This window comes from Trichoderma citrinoviride, assembly GCF_003025115.1.
Source record: "Trichoderma citrinoviride strain TUCIM 6016 unplaced genomic scaffold BBK36scaffold_1, whole genome shotgun sequence".
NCBI lineage: Eukaryota > Fungi > Ascomycota > Sordariomycetes > Hypocreales > Hypocreaceae > Trichoderma > Trichoderma citrinoviride.
In genome coordinates, this window is record NW_020194709.1 from 711,850 (window position 1) to 730,445 (window position 18,596).

General features: G+C 54.1%; 5 protein-coding genes across 5 annotated transcripts; 3 read left to right on the forward strand and 2 right to left on the reverse strand.

The window, feature by feature from the left end:
• Positions 1-1,510: 1,510 nt before the first annotated feature.
• BBK36DRAFT_1155137 (guanyl-nucleotide exchange factor) lies at positions 1,511-3,748 on the forward strand (the record flags this gene model as incomplete). The annotated part of the gene is made up of 1 exon (XM_024893797.1): positions 1,511-3,748. One exon carries the CDS (start codon positions 1,511-1,513, stop codon positions 3,746-3,748), a length of 2,238 nt encoding a protein of 745 aa, XP_024753643.1.
• A 2,649-nt stretch (positions 3,749-6,397) lies between these two features.
• On the forward strand, positions 6,398-7,319 carry BBK36DRAFT_1173878 (hypothetical protein; the record flags this gene model as incomplete). Its single annotated transcript, XM_024895889.1, has 4 exons — positions 6,398-6,454; positions 6,534-6,547; positions 6,608-6,670; positions 6,737-7,319. The coding sequence occupies 4 exons, from the start codon at positions 6,398-6,400 to the stop codon at positions 7,317-7,319; spliced, it is 717 nt and encodes a 238-aa protein (XP_024753644.1).
• Positions 7,320-7,615: 296 nt separating this feature from the next.
• BBK36DRAFT_1164874 (fungal-specific transcription factor domain-containing protein) lies at positions 7,616-10,002 on the reverse strand (the record flags this gene model as incomplete). Its single annotated transcript, XM_024894709.1, has 2 exons — positions 7,616-8,222; positions 8,351-10,002. 2 exons carry the CDS (start codon positions 10,000-10,002, stop codon positions 7,616-7,618), a joined length of 2,259 nt encoding a protein of 752 aa, XP_024753645.1.
• A 564-nt stretch (positions 10,003-10,566) lies between these two features.
• Positions 10,567-14,095, reverse strand: BBK36DRAFT_1133927 (glycosyltransferase family 39 protein; the record flags this gene model as incomplete). The annotated part of the gene is made up of 7 exons (XM_024892134.1): positions 10,567-10,590; positions 10,648-10,659; positions 10,870-11,433; positions 11,535-13,001; positions 13,087-13,370; positions 13,476-13,765; positions 13,842-14,095. The coding sequence occupies 5 exons, from the start codon at positions 14,093-14,095 to the stop codon at positions 10,915-10,917; spliced, it is 2,814 nt and encodes a 937-aa protein (XP_024753646.1). The 3' UTR covers positions 10,567-10,590; positions 10,648-10,659; positions 10,870-10,914.
• A 1,557-nt stretch (positions 14,096-15,652) lies between these two features.
• BBK36DRAFT_167495 (Surp module) lies at positions 15,653-17,691 on the forward strand. The gene is given in 6 exon segments (XM_024897788.1): positions 15,653-16,963; positions 17,034-17,360; positions 17,376-17,390; positions 17,412-17,435; positions 17,544-17,648; positions 17,663-17,691. 2 exon segments carry the CDS (start codon positions 15,661-15,663, stop codon positions 17,345-17,347), a joined length of 1,617 nt encoding a protein of 538 aa, XP_024753647.1. The 5' UTR covers positions 15,653-15,660; the 3' UTR covers positions 17,348-17,360; positions 17,376-17,390; positions 17,412-17,435; positions 17,544-17,648; positions 17,663-17,691.
• Positions 17,692-18,596: the final 905 nt, after the last annotated feature.

Consider the following 18,596-nt stretch of genomic DNA (forward strand, 5'->3'; position numbering starts at 1 on the left):
CCGGGGACGCCTTTTCTCGCCTCCCGCGCAAAGGAAACGACGCCATTCGAGGCTGGGCAGAGCGAGAGCGCAAGGCTATTCGCCCGTTCCCTCCTCACTCCCTCCCAATCACCTAAACCACCCCTCACCAAAGCCGTTCTTCCCATCTGTCCCAATCTCGTCCATCTTACTCACTTCTCGACCTCTGGCTTCAATATCAAAGCCTCGTCTTTGCGGGAGAACTCTTTGAAATCGAGACCCGGACAGACGCCAGCAAGGATCCCAAAGACGCACCGCCGTACTCGTATACGCGCCCTAGACTCTAGACCCTTTTTTTCGGCACGCAGCACAGCACCCTTTCCGTTTTAATTGCACATCCTTAGCTTGTGCGCTGCCAAATCTTGCCTCGACCATACATACCGTGTGCCGCGCTTCCTTTTTCCGCCCGACCTCCTTTATTATTCCCTCTCGACTCCGTAATCCGGCTGCCGACGACGCCGCCTCTGGGCTCTCTCTTTGTTCCTTGATTTTCAAGTTTCCTTCGGGTCTTGCCAGTCCCAAGTCGAAGAATCGCCCAGTCGCTCTTCCGTCCCTTCCTGTCTCCTGTCGCTCTCTGTTGGATCTTTGCCTATCAGATTCAGGCTTTCGCTCACTATATTTCTTTCCCAATTCGGGCGTCCGCAAACCGTTCTGCGCGCGTTCGACGCCACACAGCCAACGCTTGGCGCCATTTTTCGCCTTCTTCTTCTTTCTCTTTGCTTTCCTTTGGGATTCTATCTCTTTTCGATACCTACCGAGTACATCCTTACCGTTATACCCCCCCTAACTGTACACTATAATACCATCTTCGCGACCTTACAACCTTTAATTATTCCGATTGCGGCCAGCGACAAGCCAGTGCTGGACTCTAGCTTGTTCGATCTTCTGCCCGTCTTCGAAGCCAACTTCTTCATCTTCATCCCCTCATCGACCCGCCTTCTACTCACATCCACCTTTCTTCTTCATTCCATTTTGTGTTCTATCCTCCACGACAGGACAGTGCATCTATTTTCACTTTTGTCTTCTTTCCTCTCCAGCAGCCAGCAGACAACGACAGAGCGAACACGAATACGCGAGAGAACCGACGGTGATACTGGTGACGGCATCGCCTGCCGAAACTACCGATCGAAAGCGAACTGAGAAGGAAGGAAAGACGCAGCTCAACCAGACCTCGGACGTCGAGGAAGCTGTAACTATGGATTCGTACGTCATACCTGCATGCATCGTCCCTCTTTCCCTTGTTCGCGCCCGCCTCGCGCATCATCCCGAGCCTGTTTGTACTTTCCGTCTTATGGTATTTGGATTTCTGAATTCCGACGGGAAGTTTAAACTTTTGAGTTTGATGCTATACGCCCTCCACTTTTAGCCTTTCTTTCCCATTTTACCCATCTTCAACACCGTTGCCTTTTTCTCTCCTCTCTTCCCTTCTTCATCCCCTTTCTTGGGTGCGCGACGCGATTGTCTCTCTGCTCCTGCGAGATGCGAGGCAGCAATGGAACAGTCCACTAACAGCTTATTCCACAGCTTTATCCACGTCGCCGGCTGGTCTCAGCACTTTCCCTCCTCAGCCAGATCCCTCAGCCACCTCCGGTCAATATCAACAGTTCCGAGCTCTGTTGACGACTCATCATCATACCGGCCTCGACCGCCGCCCAAGTCGCCCTCAGTCTCGAATTTGCCCATAATATCGTTCGCATCCAAGGCCGCCTCATACTTTCCCAGCCACGAGATGAGCACACTACCCGATCCCCGAATAAGAACGGCCAGCTCGTCGGGCAACGGACAAAGGCCTTCAACTGCGCATCCGGATCTGGACAGGAATGACGGCGATGGCGCTTCTACCGTTTCTCAGCATCCCGGTCTCAGCGACGAAGTTGCGACGCTCAGCACGAAGCTCATCAACGCCATCAACCACCAGACCGCGCTCGATGATACCCTGTCAGCAACCCGTCACGAATTGGAGACGTCCCACGACCGCATCCGCGATTTGGAGGCTCAGCTTGCCGCCCAGCGCGAGATGATGGCTGGCGATGTCTGGATTCGCAGATCGACGCTCGAGAACGAGCGCAAAGTCTGGCAGGCTGAGAAGAAGGCGATGCAGCAGAAACTTAACGAGGAGACGACAAGCCGGATAGAGACAGAGAAGGAGAAGCGCAAGATCGAACAGGAGCTGGAGAATTTGACCACGGCTCTGTTCGAGGAGGCAAACAAGATGGTTATTGCCGCCAAGGAAGACGCTCAGTTCCAGCATGATGTTCTGACGAAGAAGAACGATCAGCTCAAGGCCCAGCTCGCCGATTCTGAGAGCCTTCTGAAGTCGCAGCAGGAGCAGCTTTCTGAGCTGAAGCAGGTGCTCGAAACCATGGTGATGGAGCGCGACGACCAGGGCAACAACACGGTTCCTTCGACCCCCGGCCTCGAGCCCAAGGATGAAGCCCACTCTGTTCCCGAGAAGCCGACGCCAGCCCCGTCGAGACACAACGCCGAATCGCAATCGACCCCGGCTCCCCCGACTAGCTTTACGCATCTGATCCAGCCTGTCTTGCGCACCGATATCGCAGAGTACGATGACTTCATCGCCCTTGCTCGCCTTTCCCATCCGCGCTCCGGAAGCCGTGTCTCTGCCGGTTCCTCCATTGGTGGATTCATCGGACTTGGCGGTTCAACTTCGAGTGCACACCTTTCAAACGCCTCTACCTCCTCATTGAGCGCCTTTTCGAACCTCAACCAGAGCAGCAATTCCAGCACGCCGCAGTCTCCCAACGCGAACGCAAACGCGTCTGCCACCAGCGCCGCTTCGACACCCTCGCCAATTCCTCAGCTCAAGGAGACACGCTTCTTTAAGCGCGTCCTGACTGAAGACGTTGAGCCCACGCTTCGTCTGGATGCTGCACCAGGACTGTCATGGCTGGCTCGCCGCACTGTCCTGTCAGCCGTGGCCGACGGCTCACTGGTGGTTGAGCCCATCCCTGCGCCCCCCACGACGCCGAGCTTCCTTCCCGTTCCCAAGCCGCAGTTTTATCCTTGCGCCTTGTGCGGCGAATCTCGCAAAGACGCAGAGTACTTGCGCAACTACCGCTTCCGTACAAGCGAGGCTGATTCGGCCCAGCGGTACCCTCTCTGCGGCTACTGCACTGTCCGCGTTCGATCCACCTGCCAATTCCTGGGATTCCTTCGTATGGTCAAGGATGGATACTGGCGGGCCGATGATGCGGAGAACGAAAAAGCTGCTTGGGAGGAAAGCGTCCGCCTCAGAGAGCAGATGTTCTGGGCCCGCCTGGGAGGTGGCGTCGTTCCTGTTTCTCATGGAGAGACACACACGCACAGCCGTCAGCCTAGCCAGGAGCGGGTTGTAGACGCCCCGGCCGATGTGTCCACCGACTCCGTTGCCGATGCATCTACAGACAAGGAAGAGGGTGCATCTACAGAAAAGGAAGAGGGAGCATCTGCGGCCAAGGATGAGGATGCATCTACAGAAAAAGAAGAGGAAGCATCGGTTGTTGACACCAGCTTCGACACAGCTCCGCCCTCAGAGATTGAGGACGATGACGGCAGCGAGTTCGAGCTGGGACGCCGCGTGTCCACGGACGAGCCTCACACGCCTCCCGACCAGACGGACGGCACCAAGCCTCTCCGCTACTCTTTGCAATCTTTGACTCTGGACGCCATCAGCAGCTCCGGATCTGAGGCTACCAAGCGCATGTCTACGACTACCGTCATCGAGAACTGAAACATCGAGAAAGCGGCAAAGAAGACACCAAAAATCACCCACAGCGGATTTTGAAAGATTCCCCCTATTTCGCAACTATATATTTTGTAATGCTTTCGTCGCCTATCATGGCTTAATGTTTATGTATATTGATCAACCTCGAGTTGACTTCATGGCCCTACACCCGACCAGATGCCCGGAAATTAGGCAAGGATTGGCTGGAGGGAAAGGGGGGTAAAAAAGGGGAGGGGAAGGAAGTTAGATTGGCGAGCATATTTGGCAATGGAGGCAAACGATTTGAATGCTGAGAAGGACACAAAAAACAACAGGTCAAGTATGATTGGCGTTTTTGGGTTGGACTTGATCGATGGATACAGGGCCTTTGGGAAGAACCAGCAAAATGTGGGCTAGAGCATCATTTGGCCGGGGTTTGCGTTCTTCCTTCTTCTCCTTCGTCTGCAGAACATTTTTCTTCTTCTTTTTCTTCTCTTGACGACTTCTTCGTCCTCTTCGGATTTGGCTCTTGTCTTGTTTCTTGGTGATTTTTTTCGTTTCTTACCATCTTTTCTCGCCTTCTTGACCAAGATATTGCTTTTAACTGTTATCATTTTGAGCGGGCGCAGCACACAACGCATTTTGGGAATGTCCGTTTGGGTCAACCCGCCGATTCACTGCCGCTATAGAACACAAGGGCCACGAAGAGTTTGTGAGGCGGAGAAGGGGCGTTGCCGTCGATAGCGGTTTCCCCTTTGAGGGAATCCATATACCTAATGACATAGATGTATTAGAATCAAATCATAGGTATTTTGATAGTGTTTGTATGCTTGTTTGCTCTGAGAAATGTGACTGAAGCAAAGTGTCTGGGCTGACGTCTGTCATGACTGGAAACGAGTTGCCGTATGGTATGACGGTTTGCTTTCTCAGGAAAAAGTCAGGGGAAGAACTCGAGAATGTGAGACAACGACATTCGGGACTTGACGCGGGGCCCCGCTGATGAACTTTCGAGAAGAGGAGATTCCTGGATGATGAAATATCAGTGAAAGTAGGCTTTTTTGGATAATTCGGAATGTATGCAGTTGTACATTGCCAGAGGGGGTGGGCACATGTCAAGAAGGATGTCCTTGAGGACGTGGGCAGGATAGTCATCAAGCAGCCTGGGAGCGAGATGGGCGCTATGGTCATGCCCACAGACATAAAAGGGCTGGCGAGCAAAGCCGAGAGTCCATGACGGCAATACAGTCGTCAGCTTAGTGACTCCTTGCGTGGAGAAGCCGTGTTGCTAGCAAGTTTCGATAAGACACCGTAGCCGCGGATATCCATGATCACCATAGAGAGGAGGGATGTGAGCTGGAGAACAAGCAGGTGCCATAGATGGTGCGACGGAGGGTATCCATAGGGCGGCGAAGATGAAGCAGCGAGGAAGATGGGCCGGACGACTGAACGCCATAAATGGAGATGGGATGGGGAGACTGCGTCAGCACCGTAAAGGGAGTCAGGTTGAGGGGAACGGCGTGGAAGTGTTTACCATTGCAATGGTGGCTGAATAATGGACAATGAAGACGGTATGACCACAGATGAGCAATGGCTGCAAATTCCGATGCTGATATGCCGTGGGATGTCGCTGAAAGAATGAATCTCAATGTGAATGTAGAAGAACGGGGATGCCTCTAGTGTTCACCCCACGCAAGGGAAGCTGCATGAGCTCCCCATACTGGTTCCCTGCCATCATGATGGCGAGCATGGAGTAACAGCACGAAAGTGTGCAGGATTCGATCAATGGCGTGCCGAGGAAATCGAGATAGCGTACCAGCTTCTATCGCACTTGCAGCCGGGGGACGGCGTAGGCAATGGGACCAAACCTGAAGATTTCCCTCGATTAGTCGTTGAATCTGCGTGTAAATGCATGCACGCACTTTGACCAGCATGCAGCAAGGTAGGGTCACTGGCACGTACTTGGCGTACCTACCTTGCCAAAGCCGTCATGGACAAGATCAACTTAGCACTATCGGCAGATCCGTCTCTCCGCATATTGACAGACTGTAGTTGCTTTTGCCTCGGTGCTCCAACGGTATTACCCCGCGAGTCTCCGGATAGACTGGTCATAGATAGTGGAACCACTGGTAACGGAATGAAGGACTACGGCGCTTTTCAATTGCTGACGCCATGATGGAAAACATGAGATTCCTTTCTTCGCGGATGTGAAGGAGGAAGATTGATTCTTTGTTTCACCTCTTCATAATTAGATTCTCTGAAATTTGTGTGCTCATGTGATATCACGAGCAGCTCCTTCCGTTGTTCACAAGCGAAACAGTGGAATAAGAGGGCAAGTATCACGGTGATGTAACTTCCAGTTCCAACTGTGCCGGCTCTTTGCCATCGGCACATCTTTTAGCCGCCCCCAGGCGAACTTTCCCTTTTCTGCCGGCTTGCTGCCAATCAGTAGTGCTCCTCAATCCCACAGCTTCCCAGCACCCCGTACCAGGTATTCGATTCATTTCAGATCTGGCTCTTTTATCCTCTTATTCTTTTGAGAGAAGAGAGAAAGCAAAGCTCGAAGGGGCCCAGACACCAGCCCGACTCCGCGGCGGGATCATGAGTTGAAGTACCTTGCATGAGTTGTTTGAACCCGACTATCGTAACATCCGGCCCCACTCTGCGGAAGACGCTCACATGGCTCCGGTCCGTGGCCGCGCAGCCTGCGACGGGTGTAGATCTCGGAAGCAGAAGGTGAGAGACAAAGAGAGCTTTCAGTCATTTGTTTCTTGTTTGTTGACTCTTGATGAGAAAAAACTGACCCTGACGGCAGTGCGATGAGAAACGGTGAGATTCCACCAGACCAGACCGCTTGAGAGTGCTCCCCGTTGACCACCTTTCTTGCAGACCGACTTGTTCGCGATGCCGTGATATGAAGCGGGAGTGCGTGTGGCCAAAGCTATACAAGCGGTAAGCAGCCTCAGTGAGCCTACACACGGAAAACGTGTTCCTTCTAACGCGGAGCTCTTATTCCAGTGGTCCTGCCAAGGGTTACATCGAGGCCCTTGAGCATCGTCTCGCAGTTACCGAGGCAGTCCTGCTGCAGCTGCTCCAGGTATCGGATGACAGCCTATTGCAAGACGCATTCAAGCACGAGCCCGCCAGGAGGGCAGATGTCTTGAATACTGCCGCCATGGCAACAACAACGACGACCGACGCGGCAGGCCGAATAGAGGCCAAGAAGACGGGCACAATCGCTCACTGGGAGAGCTTCCCCCTGAACACGGCAGACGAGGTGAAGCGCTGGGCAGGCGAAGTCCTCGGGCGCAGCGCAGATGCGTTGCAGGCCAGCGGAAGCACCTCAGAGGACACCGACCACAGGTCATTCGAGTCGTATCCCGTCCTCCCAGATCCGCTCTCAAGGAGTCAGGCCGAGAGGAGGTCCAGTTCGAGAGCTAGTGCCGAGGCATATCAGACACTTCCCATGGAACCAACTGCTACAGCTCTTCCAACTGCCGTAGAACCTGCTTTAGCTTCTGGCACACCATTTTCAAGGGAATTGGGGACAGGCCAAATGTTTGATCTGTCTCAAGACTTTAGACGGCAGTTTGTGTGGTAACACCTGTTGGGTTGTTTCTCTTTTTACTCTTGGGTTATATGTACATTACCAGCCATTTGCTACGTATTCGGGTGTTTCAATAACTTGCGTTCGCTTGTTCGGCTTTTCAATGAAAAAATACCGTCTTTCCACTCTGCAATTGCAGTCGCGCAGATTGCCGTTGTGTGTTTGATTGTTATTCACATGCGTTGGACTTCGATACATCCAAATCTACTCAAAGTCCACATCACCCAAAGCAGTCAAGGTATCACAGGGAAGAGGGACGAAAAGAAAAGTATAAGAGACCACGGCGCCACTTACAAATTCAATCTGTCGCCTAAATTCTGAACGTATGAGTCCCATCCGACATTGTTGAACAAAAGTCCTGAAGATTCCGGGTTCATATTCTCGCTCAGGAACCGCTCCCATTCCCCCTGCTGAGAGAGGTGATCTGCGTCGAATCCGAAATCTGGACCTGTATACTCCAACACGGGCTGGAAGCTTGGGTAGTCCCAGAAACTGTCACCGCCCACGAATCCGGCGTCGGGTCCAACGAAATGGCTGGCAGGGTAGCCACTCATAGCATTGCCCATGAAGCCAGGGTTGCTGTTGGTATTGGTATTGCCGATGCCATTGTTGCCGGTATTCATGTTCGTATTATTGCCGCTGGCGTTGTTCTGTTCCATCCGGCGGCGCTTGCTGCGGCTCCCTTCGAGGAGATTCTGGTACGTTGAAAAGACGGGCTGGCTCCAATCCGTCAATATGCTGAGGGAGGGATCTGCCGACAATGCTGGATTGATTTTGTCCATGAACGGCTTCGATGTCAATCTGTCCAGCAGCATTTTGAGTGTTACGCGGCAGTGGTGGGCGCTGGTCCAGTTTCGACTCATCATGCCGAGCAGTCTTATGGCGCAGTTGAGATCCCTGTAATGATAACATATTAGCCAGATGGGCGACGATTATAATATTCAAGGGGGGGGAGGGTGGCGAGGGTCATGATCGGATATTCGATCCGACTGGTTGGTGAGGATCAACAGCAGATTGAAACGTACAGGACAGTCTTCTCCATTGGATACAGCTTCAACAACCCGGCATACGCAATGACTAGCCCGGCCATCCAGGCAGCCGACAACATCCCTGGCCAAGCCACCAAGGGTGAGTCCCCTTGCCGCAGCTTGAGCTTCTTGACAATGGCTCGGCTGGCATTCACAGCTGTTTGGAGACTAAACTGGAAGTCTGTCCGGTTCGTCGGGAGAGAGAGGAAAGGCCGGTTCATGATGAGGATGAGTTGGTGGTACAAGATCGCAAAGGGAGGGCCATGGTGGGACTGCGGCTCGACAAAGATAGACGTCAGACCTTCCCCCTGAAAAGACGGCGGAAGCGTGTTCCACCACGCGTGAATCTTGGACGTCATCTCTAGCACCTTGTCCCAGGTGATGGACCGGCTGTGGATGGACTTGTGGAATAGGTCCAGAGCCTGGCCAAGCAGCCGCGAATATGTCACGAGGAAGCCGAGAATAGACTCGCCCAAGCTCTGTGGCCGATAGACAAGCTGGTCCGTATTGATGTTCTCTTCGTGGGTGCCAATGGTGCTCCCGTCGGTAAGGTCTCCTGCGGAGGAAATGGACCCAAAAGTAGGATGGTCGACCGGTGCATAGGCATGAACGTCATCCTCCGTCGCCGGAGAGCGCGTTTGCGGGACATTTTGAAATGGCCTGGCCGGGTTGTGAACCTCTGGTGCCCCCGGCAGACAAACGTCGATTTCCTCATCGTTGAGCGCCAGGGGGTGTCCCAGCACCTGACTCAGATGACGGTCAATCACGTACGCAGACCAAAAGATCCTCTTCCTCATATCGCAAATATCGCGCGGTAGCTGAACATATCGAAAGGGGCATCGGTGCAGTCCGCAATGGTATAGGATGCGCGTCATTGCTCCGTGAACCGTCGACGCTGCTCGTAGGGACATCTGTGTCATCAGATACAGCTCCACGGCCAGGAGGGCTTGCAAAGAAGGGATATCATGGCCACTGGAGAGGATGCCGAGCAGGCTTGTCAGCGCAACAGGAGACTTGATGCGCGACTCTTCCGGCAGCTCCCGCTCCTGCTTCTGGTTGTGATTCGAGTCTGCAATGTTGAAGACGCATTGGAAGATGATGGCCTGATACACCTTGTTCCGCTGGCTCATCGGTTCCGGGGAGCCTCCCTCCAGCCCGTAGAAGCGATTCACCTTGTCAAAAAACGTAGGTCCATGTAGAAAGGGAAGGAAGGGATGCCATCTCCTGAAGTATTCCACGAGGAGCCGCTTGGCCACAGCCGGGGGAGGCGGAACTCCCAGTCCAGGCGCTGCAATGCCGTACGATCGTGTTCCCGGGCTCTTGCTCGCTTCCTCAGCGCCCACGCCTCCTACTCCCAGAGAATCGTCGTCTTCAACTGCCTGCTCCTGAGCCTTCTCCTCCGCCATGACATACTCATGCGCAGATCCCGGGTCCGGCGTCGCTGTAGCGCCGAGGCCATCTACATCTCCCTGAGAGCGCTTCGCCGCAGCACCGCCTGAGGTCGACGTTGCAGTTGCAAAAGCCCGAAAGACGGTGTTTGCGAAGAAGACACCGCTGGCACTGCCGATGAACTCGCTCTTGTCGGGCCGTAGGGCAATAAATGAGCCGATCTCGATTGGCGGGATCTGCTGCGAGTCTGCGTCCGACATGTCTGGCTGCTTGGCGGGAGGAGTCGTGTATTATGTAGGGGTGATATCAGCCAGAACTATGACCAGACAGCCAACCAGATCCAGTCATTCGCTCGAGGACAGAATGATGTGATGAGCTGTCCAGATTGAACAATTGACTCATGAAATGATGGAAGAGAAAATTCCGAGTCTAGCTGTCATGCTGGAGTCCACCAGTTGAGATGGGAAGGATCCAGGCAAAAGTTAGAATTGTCAGGTGCAGGCGGGCGGCTATACTTTCTGCCGCCGAAATGCTTCTCCTGTTGGCAACCCACTTACAAGTGAGGAAACGCCCGCCAAAGGATAACAGGATAGTGAGATATGTAGACATGCACCAGATGAGGAAGCGTTGATTTTTTCTTGTCATGACAAAGACGTAACGTGTTTATAACAAGGAGACTATTCTGCAGAAGAACTGTTGTACATCAGACGTTACATGACGGATGACATTCACATAGAGCCTGCAACTTCTCCCTTCCTTTCCCCCTCTCTCTTTCGGCACTCCTTCGCTGTCCCTTTTCACTTCTTCCATTGCTTTTTTCAGATCGCTTTTCAGGTGCTTTTCTTCTCAAGTAGATTCAGTCGACAAGATTCTTCCCTTTCGCTGCCCAAACAAAAACCTCCCCTATAGCGCCCCATTCGTCCCTGAGCCCTCGATCGTTCCATACCAGAATGGTTGAGATCCGGGGTGCCCTGTAAGCAGACGCCGCCCCTGAATAGTTGGTTGTGTGACGATAAGCAGTTGATTTGACGCGTTATTACAAAGATTATTGAGACGCCGTCTCTGAATGTGAGGTGAGTGTTTTGTGTTTTTTCCCCTTTTCGTTGTGTGAAAATATCAAATCTCATGAACAGAGCTGGCCAAAACGACCAGGCTTCGAACCCCAGCTCTCTTTACAGTTCCTCCTGAATGGTGGCTTCCTGTCCTTCGCTAGCGGGCTTCGGCTTGGAGTTCTCGGCCTCCACTTCACCATCACGACTGGGGGCAGCCTCCACGGGGACTTCAGCGCTCTCAACCTTGGGGGTCTCCTTGTCGACGCCCTCGACATCAGGGTGAGGAGGGGCCACGCCGGCAACCATGTCGTCGGGCCAACCGCCTTCGGGCATGGGAATTTCGTGTCCCTGCGCGTCGACGACGCGCGTCTTGGTCTCGTACTTGGTCTTGAACTCGACCTTGCCTAGAAGCGCCTGGACCTGCTCATCGTTCAGCAGGTTTCCGTCCTGGTCTCGGTACTCAATCTTCTCTTCCTTAGAGAGGATCTGGGGCTCTTGAGGGACGGCTGCCTGAGAGATAACAGGCTCTGGCTGCTTTGCCAGGGGCTTTTGGTCCTGGTTCACGACTGGAATATTGGCAGCAGCCGGTGAAGGAGCAATGCTCGAGGGCGGAAGAGATGTCAGGGTATAGCTCTTGTACTAATCACCGAAAGCGTCAGTCATGGTTGTTCAAGTTCTTCATCGCCACTCACCCACGTCTGGGAAGTTGGACGTTCGTGGACCATCTGGAAAGTACTTACATCATCGAGGAAGGTGTTGCAGTCAAAGTCCCACTTGTCAAAGAGCTTGACGCGGTTGCACTCTGCCTTGGTCCAAGGGATACCATAGGCGAGAGGGGCAAAGAGGGTGAAGACAGCTGCAGAAATGACAAGGAGTGACACGGTGCCGACGCGGTTGATGACAGTGCTACGGTAACCAAGGGCGGCGGGGATTCTTGCCGTGACGAAGTCGAACATCTGGCAGAGGGCGAGGATGGCGAAGTAGAGTGCCGGGAAGTAATGGTGTAGGAACAACTGGCGCTCCATCAGGTAGAAGGGGAAGTAATGCAGGGCCCAGCCCAGAACGGAGGTGCCAATCTCATAATCGAAGCGCTTGAATGTGCTGCTGGCGTAGTCGTTGCATCCGCGCTGCCATCGGAGGATCGCCACGCCCTTAAAGATGACCCAAATGGCGACGGCGGCCGTGCTAGACCACCAGATGAAAGGGTTGCCCAGAAGATAGACTTGCATGTGATGCTTGCCCCAGAAGTTGATGCCGCGACGAAGAATAGGCCATGAAGGGGGTCGAGAGTCCCAAGCGTGGGAGTCAGTCAAGCCGGCGTTTGTCCTCCACATAACCTTGTGCAGCTCCCAAAACTTGCCAAAGAAGCCAGGGTTGGCATAGTTGACCTTTTCGACCTCCTCGCCGAGGAGAGGGTGCTCGTTGTACTCGATATACCAGATGCTGTTGGGCAAGCTGGCTCCGCGAGCGCACGTAACCTCTTGCTGCTCCGAGGCCCACTCAGGCAGCTTGACCTTGTGAGAGAACAGGGCGCATCCAGTCATGACGTGGATCAGTCGGAACTTGGTCTCGATTGTGCGGAGGCGCTCCTTGGCCAGGGGCCCCTTGGACTGCTTCTTGACAATCTCAACTCGGAAGAGATCGTTGGCGTCGCCCTCAAAGCCCTCGTATCCGTAAGCAGAGACCTCGTTTTGCCAGTCGGCCTCGGTGACCGGGGGTCGGACATCGTGCGAGTGGAGGCGTCGGAATGTAGGCTTGTGATAGAGGCGGATAACGGAGCCGTCAACGATGTGGTGCACCTCTGGCAAAGCGTCCCATGCCTCGGTTCCGTTGATCGGCTGGCCATCAATACCAAGCGGCTGAGTCTGGTTTTCCAAGATCCAGATGTTGTTCTCGTCCTTGTGGGGATACAGAGTGATCTGCTGCTGCAAGCTACCGGTAGGATACATGAGAGGATGGGAGTGGAGATAGCCACCCTGAGTGTTAACATGGCGGATGGTGACTCGGCTTCCGAAGACGACGTCAGCAGGAACGTCCTTCATCCCCTTGCTGTTCAGCGTGGCCTGGAACTCGGAGCTCATGAATCCATCACCCTCGCCGGGGTTGGTCAGGCAGAGGAAGTGGATGGCGAACATGGACAGGTAGAAAGTCAGGGGAATGATGATGAGGCAGAAAACTCTGGCCATGAAGTGCTTGAACCAGAGACGCTGCGGAGAGGAAGTTGGGTTAGCCGATGAGCAATAGAACTCGGAGTGATAGAGAAGAGCGACCAGGCCCAATTCTTGAACGTACCATGGAGACATGCTTGCTGTCGCCGAGGAGCACCCACAGCTGTACAAGGGTCAAGGATCCAACCCAGGCAATGGTGAAGAGGCCAACCCATTTGATGCTAGAGGTAATGCCGAGGCCGAGACCAGTCATGGCAAGCCAGAACCACCAGCTCAGCGAAAATGCCTTCTCTGGTCCCAGCTCATGCTGATTGGTGAAGCAGTTGAATGACATGGCCGTGAGGGCCGTAGCAGCGACCAATGGAGAATCCAGAAGGATAAGACGGGCCTGAGTAAGAAGGCCGTTTTCTGCAACAAGGCTCAGGTCAGAACTTATTTTCCTCAATATCGTCGGCCAGCCACGCACAAGACAAACAAAGGGGCTGTTTCAAAGTAGGGGCAGTATATACTCACCGAAGATGATGAAGCTGGCACCAAGGATAGCGGTGGTCGTTCGGCAGCCAACGGCCTTGAGGGTGAAGAACATGAAGGGGGCGAGCAGGATGCCGCAAACGGCGGGGAACATGCGCATGGCGACATAGGGAACGCCAGGCTCGAGATAATCCTTGCCGATATCCTTGAAGTCGAAGTTGCCGTCGAAACCCGCAAGCCATCCAGTGAGGGCAATGAGCATCTTGGCCAAGGGAGGGTGCACATCCATGAAGAACCTGCCCTTGATGTACTTGGAAGCAAAGCCACCGAAGCTATGGGAAGGGGAGCAGTCAGCACAATGCCAGCGGATTGGGGCAACTCGCAGCACAGCGGACAGAAGAGACTCACTGGACTTCGTCAAACACCACACTGGTGGGCGTGTAGATCTTGAACAGGCGGACAATGGTCGCCAAGACGGTCACTCCCAAGGCCGCCACATAGTCGGCCCCGGGCAGCAGAAAGACGTCGTTGTCGGCGACGCCATCAGACTTGTACGAGCTGTTCTTCCTGGCCGCCTTGGGCTTGGCTGATGCGACTGAAGCCGCCTTTTCTGCGACGAAGGGAGGTTGAGGGCTGCGGCCCCGCGCCGTCGCTTTCGCCATGGCGAAGAGTCTGGCGGGGATTGTCGGGGAGAGAAGGCGTGGGCGATGGTATCAATCGGCCGGTTCGTGCGACTGGAGAATAGCGAGGACCGAGCGCTCGAAGGGGGTTGGAAGAATGTCCAATTGGGACCGGTAAATGAGCGTATCGAACGAAGGAGACGAGGTGTGGAAATTAATAAGGATGCCTCATGGGAGGAGCTGACAAAAGGAACAATGGGCAAGAGACTCGCCCAGATTCGGCCGGGCACAAGAAAAAGAAACGACAGCCGCTGGTCGGGAGTCGCAGCGCACAGGCAGAAGGGAAGAGAAAATAAGAGGCAGAATGGGGGAAGAAGCCGCAAAGTGGTCGTCGTGATGGGCAAACCAAACCAGTCAGGGGTGGGAGTGAGTTCAGCTTCACGCTTCCAGCATGGTAATGTAGCTACAGTGGCCTTTCCAGGGAGGAACCCTCAGCCTTGGCGCCACTGTCGGTGCACCGCCATACCTGTACTTGCGTCTGCGGGTGCTGGTACCGACTGGCGCGGCTCTGGCGCCATACAACGAGCGAGTACACGACGAGTACTGCCAATGCAAACGCTACAGAGAAGAACCCCGTTGCAGCCTCGTGTTTTGGAGAGGGGCCCCCCTTGCTCTAGCGATGAACCAATGGCCACTAGCGCTCAAGGGATGGCCCAATAAGCGATTGACAAGGCTACTCCAGAAATTTGAGGTTCCGGGAACGTGAATATGCGTCTTACCTTTTCTAATGCCTGTTGCTTGCGGATGAGAATGTGTACAGCTACGTATATACGTCAATACGAGGTATACTATGGTGATACTCCAATTCGGGGTCAATACTTGAAACTGCACTCCGTCTACTGCTTTTCGTGTTTGATTGTACTCAGCATCACAGCCATGACAGCCATGTCTTTCTTGTTCGTCACGGAGCAATGGCCCGGATAAAGACCCTTCAGCCGCACTAAGATGAAAAGGGAGCTCAGTTCGGTTCGTAGCGAGGTCGAGGCTCCCTGTAAGAGGCCACTGTATCATTGCCCGTCCATTGTTACTCCCGAGTCAGTGCCAGGCCAATTGACATGTGCTCCCAACAAGCCACTCCAGGTGTTGGTACCTGAAACTTGGGCGACGTGGCTGCAAATAGTACAACGCTACATGCAAGATGGTCTGCCGCAGAAATGCAGAGGAATCTTGTGTAAATTTTCGTTCAGCCTGCCGTTAGTGTTGAAGAGATTATCTACTATGAAGAGTAATTTACGGATGCAAAATACGAGGCAGCTCGTATTGCATCTCTGTCCCTTCATTCATGCACCATCCATCGATTGTGGATTGTGGCGCAACATTCGAACAGCGGTCGGATTATTATAACTCCGGCAGCCGACTCAATTGGGTGCTCGTGTGCAAGGCGCCAGGAAATTTCCAGCCGGGGCTGCATCACCATCGCCATCACGGCCAACATCATCACTTCTAGGTTCCTTCGAGCTTTTTCCTTTCAACCTCCTCCATAAAGCAGCAGCTGCAGCTACATCACGTCAAAACTTGGTCTGATACTGCCCCCGTCACCTGCGGAAATGGCTGCGGAAGCTGCCAACGCAAGTGCGCCGAACGCGCTGGACGATATCAAAGCTCCCGCTGGCGTGGTGCTGCCGCCTCGTGAGATTAGGAACATTCTCGAGAAAACCGCCGGATACGTCGCGCGAAACGGCTCGGTCTTCGAAGACCGCATCCGAGAAAAGGAACGTCAGAACCCCAAATTCAGCTTCCTGAGCCGCGAAGATGCGTACCACGATTACTACCAGTGGCGACTGAGCGAGATCAGAGCCGGTCGCGGCACCGACATTGCGGCCGGTCGGGCTGGAGAAAGCGCAGCGCCCGTTCCCGAAAAGCCAAAGGGGCCGCCTAAGCCGCCCGACTTTCAGTTTTGTGCTCGAATGCCTCACATCAACCAGAAGGATTTGGACGTGATCCGGCTGACGGCGCTTTTCGTGGCCAAGAACGGACGGCAGTTCATGACGCAGCTGGCGCAGCGCGAAGCCGGCAACCCCCAGTTCCAGTTCCTCATCCCCAACCACACGTTCCACAACTTCTTCCAGCACATCGTCGACCAGTACACGTTGCTCTTGCGGGCGAGCGGGCTCGACGGCGAGGGCGGCAAGCTGCAGGAAGAGCGCGTGGCACAGCTCCAGCGCAACATCGAGGATAAGTTCCACGTGTTGAAGCGAGCGAAGGAGAGGGCGGAGTATGCCAAGTTTCAGGAGGCCGAGAGGAAGAAGAAGGAGGCCGAGGAAGAGGTGGCCAAGGCCGAATTTGCTCGCATTGATTGGGGTGACTTTGTCATTGTCGAGACCATTACCTTTTCCGACGCCGATGAAAGCGCCAACCTCCCGCCACCCACCACCCTGGGCGATCTCCAATACGCTTCCCTGGAGGACAGGAACAAGGCCTCCATCAGTGCCAATCTACGGATAGAAGAGGCCATGCCTGGCGAGGAGGACGAACTGCAGAACGGAGTCGCTACAGCACCTCAGCCAGCCTCCTTTCCCCTCCCTGTACATACGGGTTACGCTCCGCAGCAGCAGCAGCATGAGCACGTGCCATCACCAGTGGGTGTTCATGGCGCCGAGTCACAACAATCACAGCAGTCTGCTCGGGAAGAGGAGGAGGCGCGGAGAATTCAGGAGAGATCCGCTGCCCAAGCTCGCGCGCAGCAGGCACAAACAGAGGCTCGGGGTGGTCTGGGTCCGATGAAGATCAAGGAGAACTACGTGCCTCGAGCGGCCCAGAAGGCGGCGAACAAGCAAGGAATGCAGATGGCGCTGTGTCCCAACTGCAAGCAGCAGATTCCCCTGAACGAGCTCGAAGCTCACATGCGAAGTAAGTCTTGCCAATGCTCTCACTTGATAATTTGTTTTTTTACATTGGCTTACCTTTTCGCTCTACTTAGTCGAGCTTTTGGATCCAAGCTGGAAAGAGCAAAAGGCCAAGGCCGAGTCGCGTTATGCTACATCCAACATGGCCCACGTGGACGTGGCCAACAACCTGAAGCGACTTGCCAGTCAGAGGAGTGACGTCTTCGACCCTGCGACAGGAAACGCCCTCTCAGAGGACGAACAAGCTCGACGAAAGAAGGCAGCCATTCAAAGTTTTGACGGGCATCTGGAGGGGAAGAGCCAAGCTCACCTCAACCACCTGCAGAATGTCAACGTCGACGAGCAAATTCGAGCAATCCACCAGAAATTCGCTACCACCAAAAAGTAAGGATGGCAGTGGTGAAAATGAGATGATTAGCGAAACATGACGCATGTGAGGAGGATAACATGGTTCCGCGTTAGCTTTGGCTTTGCGGGCTCTCCCACATGTCCCGCGCAGCGGGGAATCTCGATTGCCCATCGTTCAGATGAGGTATCGCCCATTCTCCGTGGACTCTGGATACAGATGGGACTTCTTGATCGAATATGGAGTTTGGGAGCTCAAGGTGAGGCGACTTTTCGTCATTATCTGTGTTTTGTCAGGGGCTCATTTCACATTAGCGGCTTATCAAGAGATGCGCTGTGCACAACTTTCACGACATGAGATTGGTTGGAGACGATGTGTGCCAGGTTGCACGGAGGCTACTTTTGCTTGGGGCGATGGCTGCAGCGATGCTGTTCGCTTTCTGCCCATGGCTTTCCGGTCGATTAGTCTCGGAAATAGTCGATACGATGGCATTGGCACCATATTTGAAGAATGTAAATCAAATCTATAACCTGCGTTCTGCTGCCCAGGTAGCAAGCAAGTGGAACGAGCAGAAGCGGGATAATAACGATGTATGCTTCTCCCATCGGGCACCCTGGCTGCCGGTCTCAGATGGAGATCTCGCCTTGTGATGCCTACTCCTATGCAGTGTCGCCGAAAGGACATGGGGTTCGTCAGAAAGCCCCTACAATGGTGTTGATACCCGCATGACAGACAACATGAAGCTTAGGACTACCTATCCAAGGGAGTAGGACATAATAATAGATTTTGAAACCCCAATACCAACACTCTTCATGACGCCCATCTCCTGATGATAGCCGAGCAGCAAACAGTCAGGCCTCGTATCAGAAGCCCCCCGTCTGCTGTAGCGATAAGGAGTCGGCGCAGTCAAATGAGCCAATCTGCACTGGAAGCTGCCCCTAGAAGCATCCATGGAATGGTGGGGAAGCTCCCGAGCTCTCCCCACGTGAACAGCAGCAACTGCAAACCCCACCTCGATCAGCTTGCCCGGCGACTGTGCAACCAGTGGGAGGGCCATATATTGCCAGAACCTGGACGGTGCTGTTCGATTTGATTTGGCATCCAATCTCGTCACTCTCCACCTTTTTCCGCCCAAGGCATCGTCATCACACGACCGACCGAGCGCATTTCTCGACCAGCTTGACGGAACCCATTTGCGCGCCTTCAAGGTAACAAAGGGGAACCAAAGTCTCGTTGCTTGACTTCAGCTTGCTCATCGTTCCTTTCTCTCCCATCTCAGACCATCGCAAGC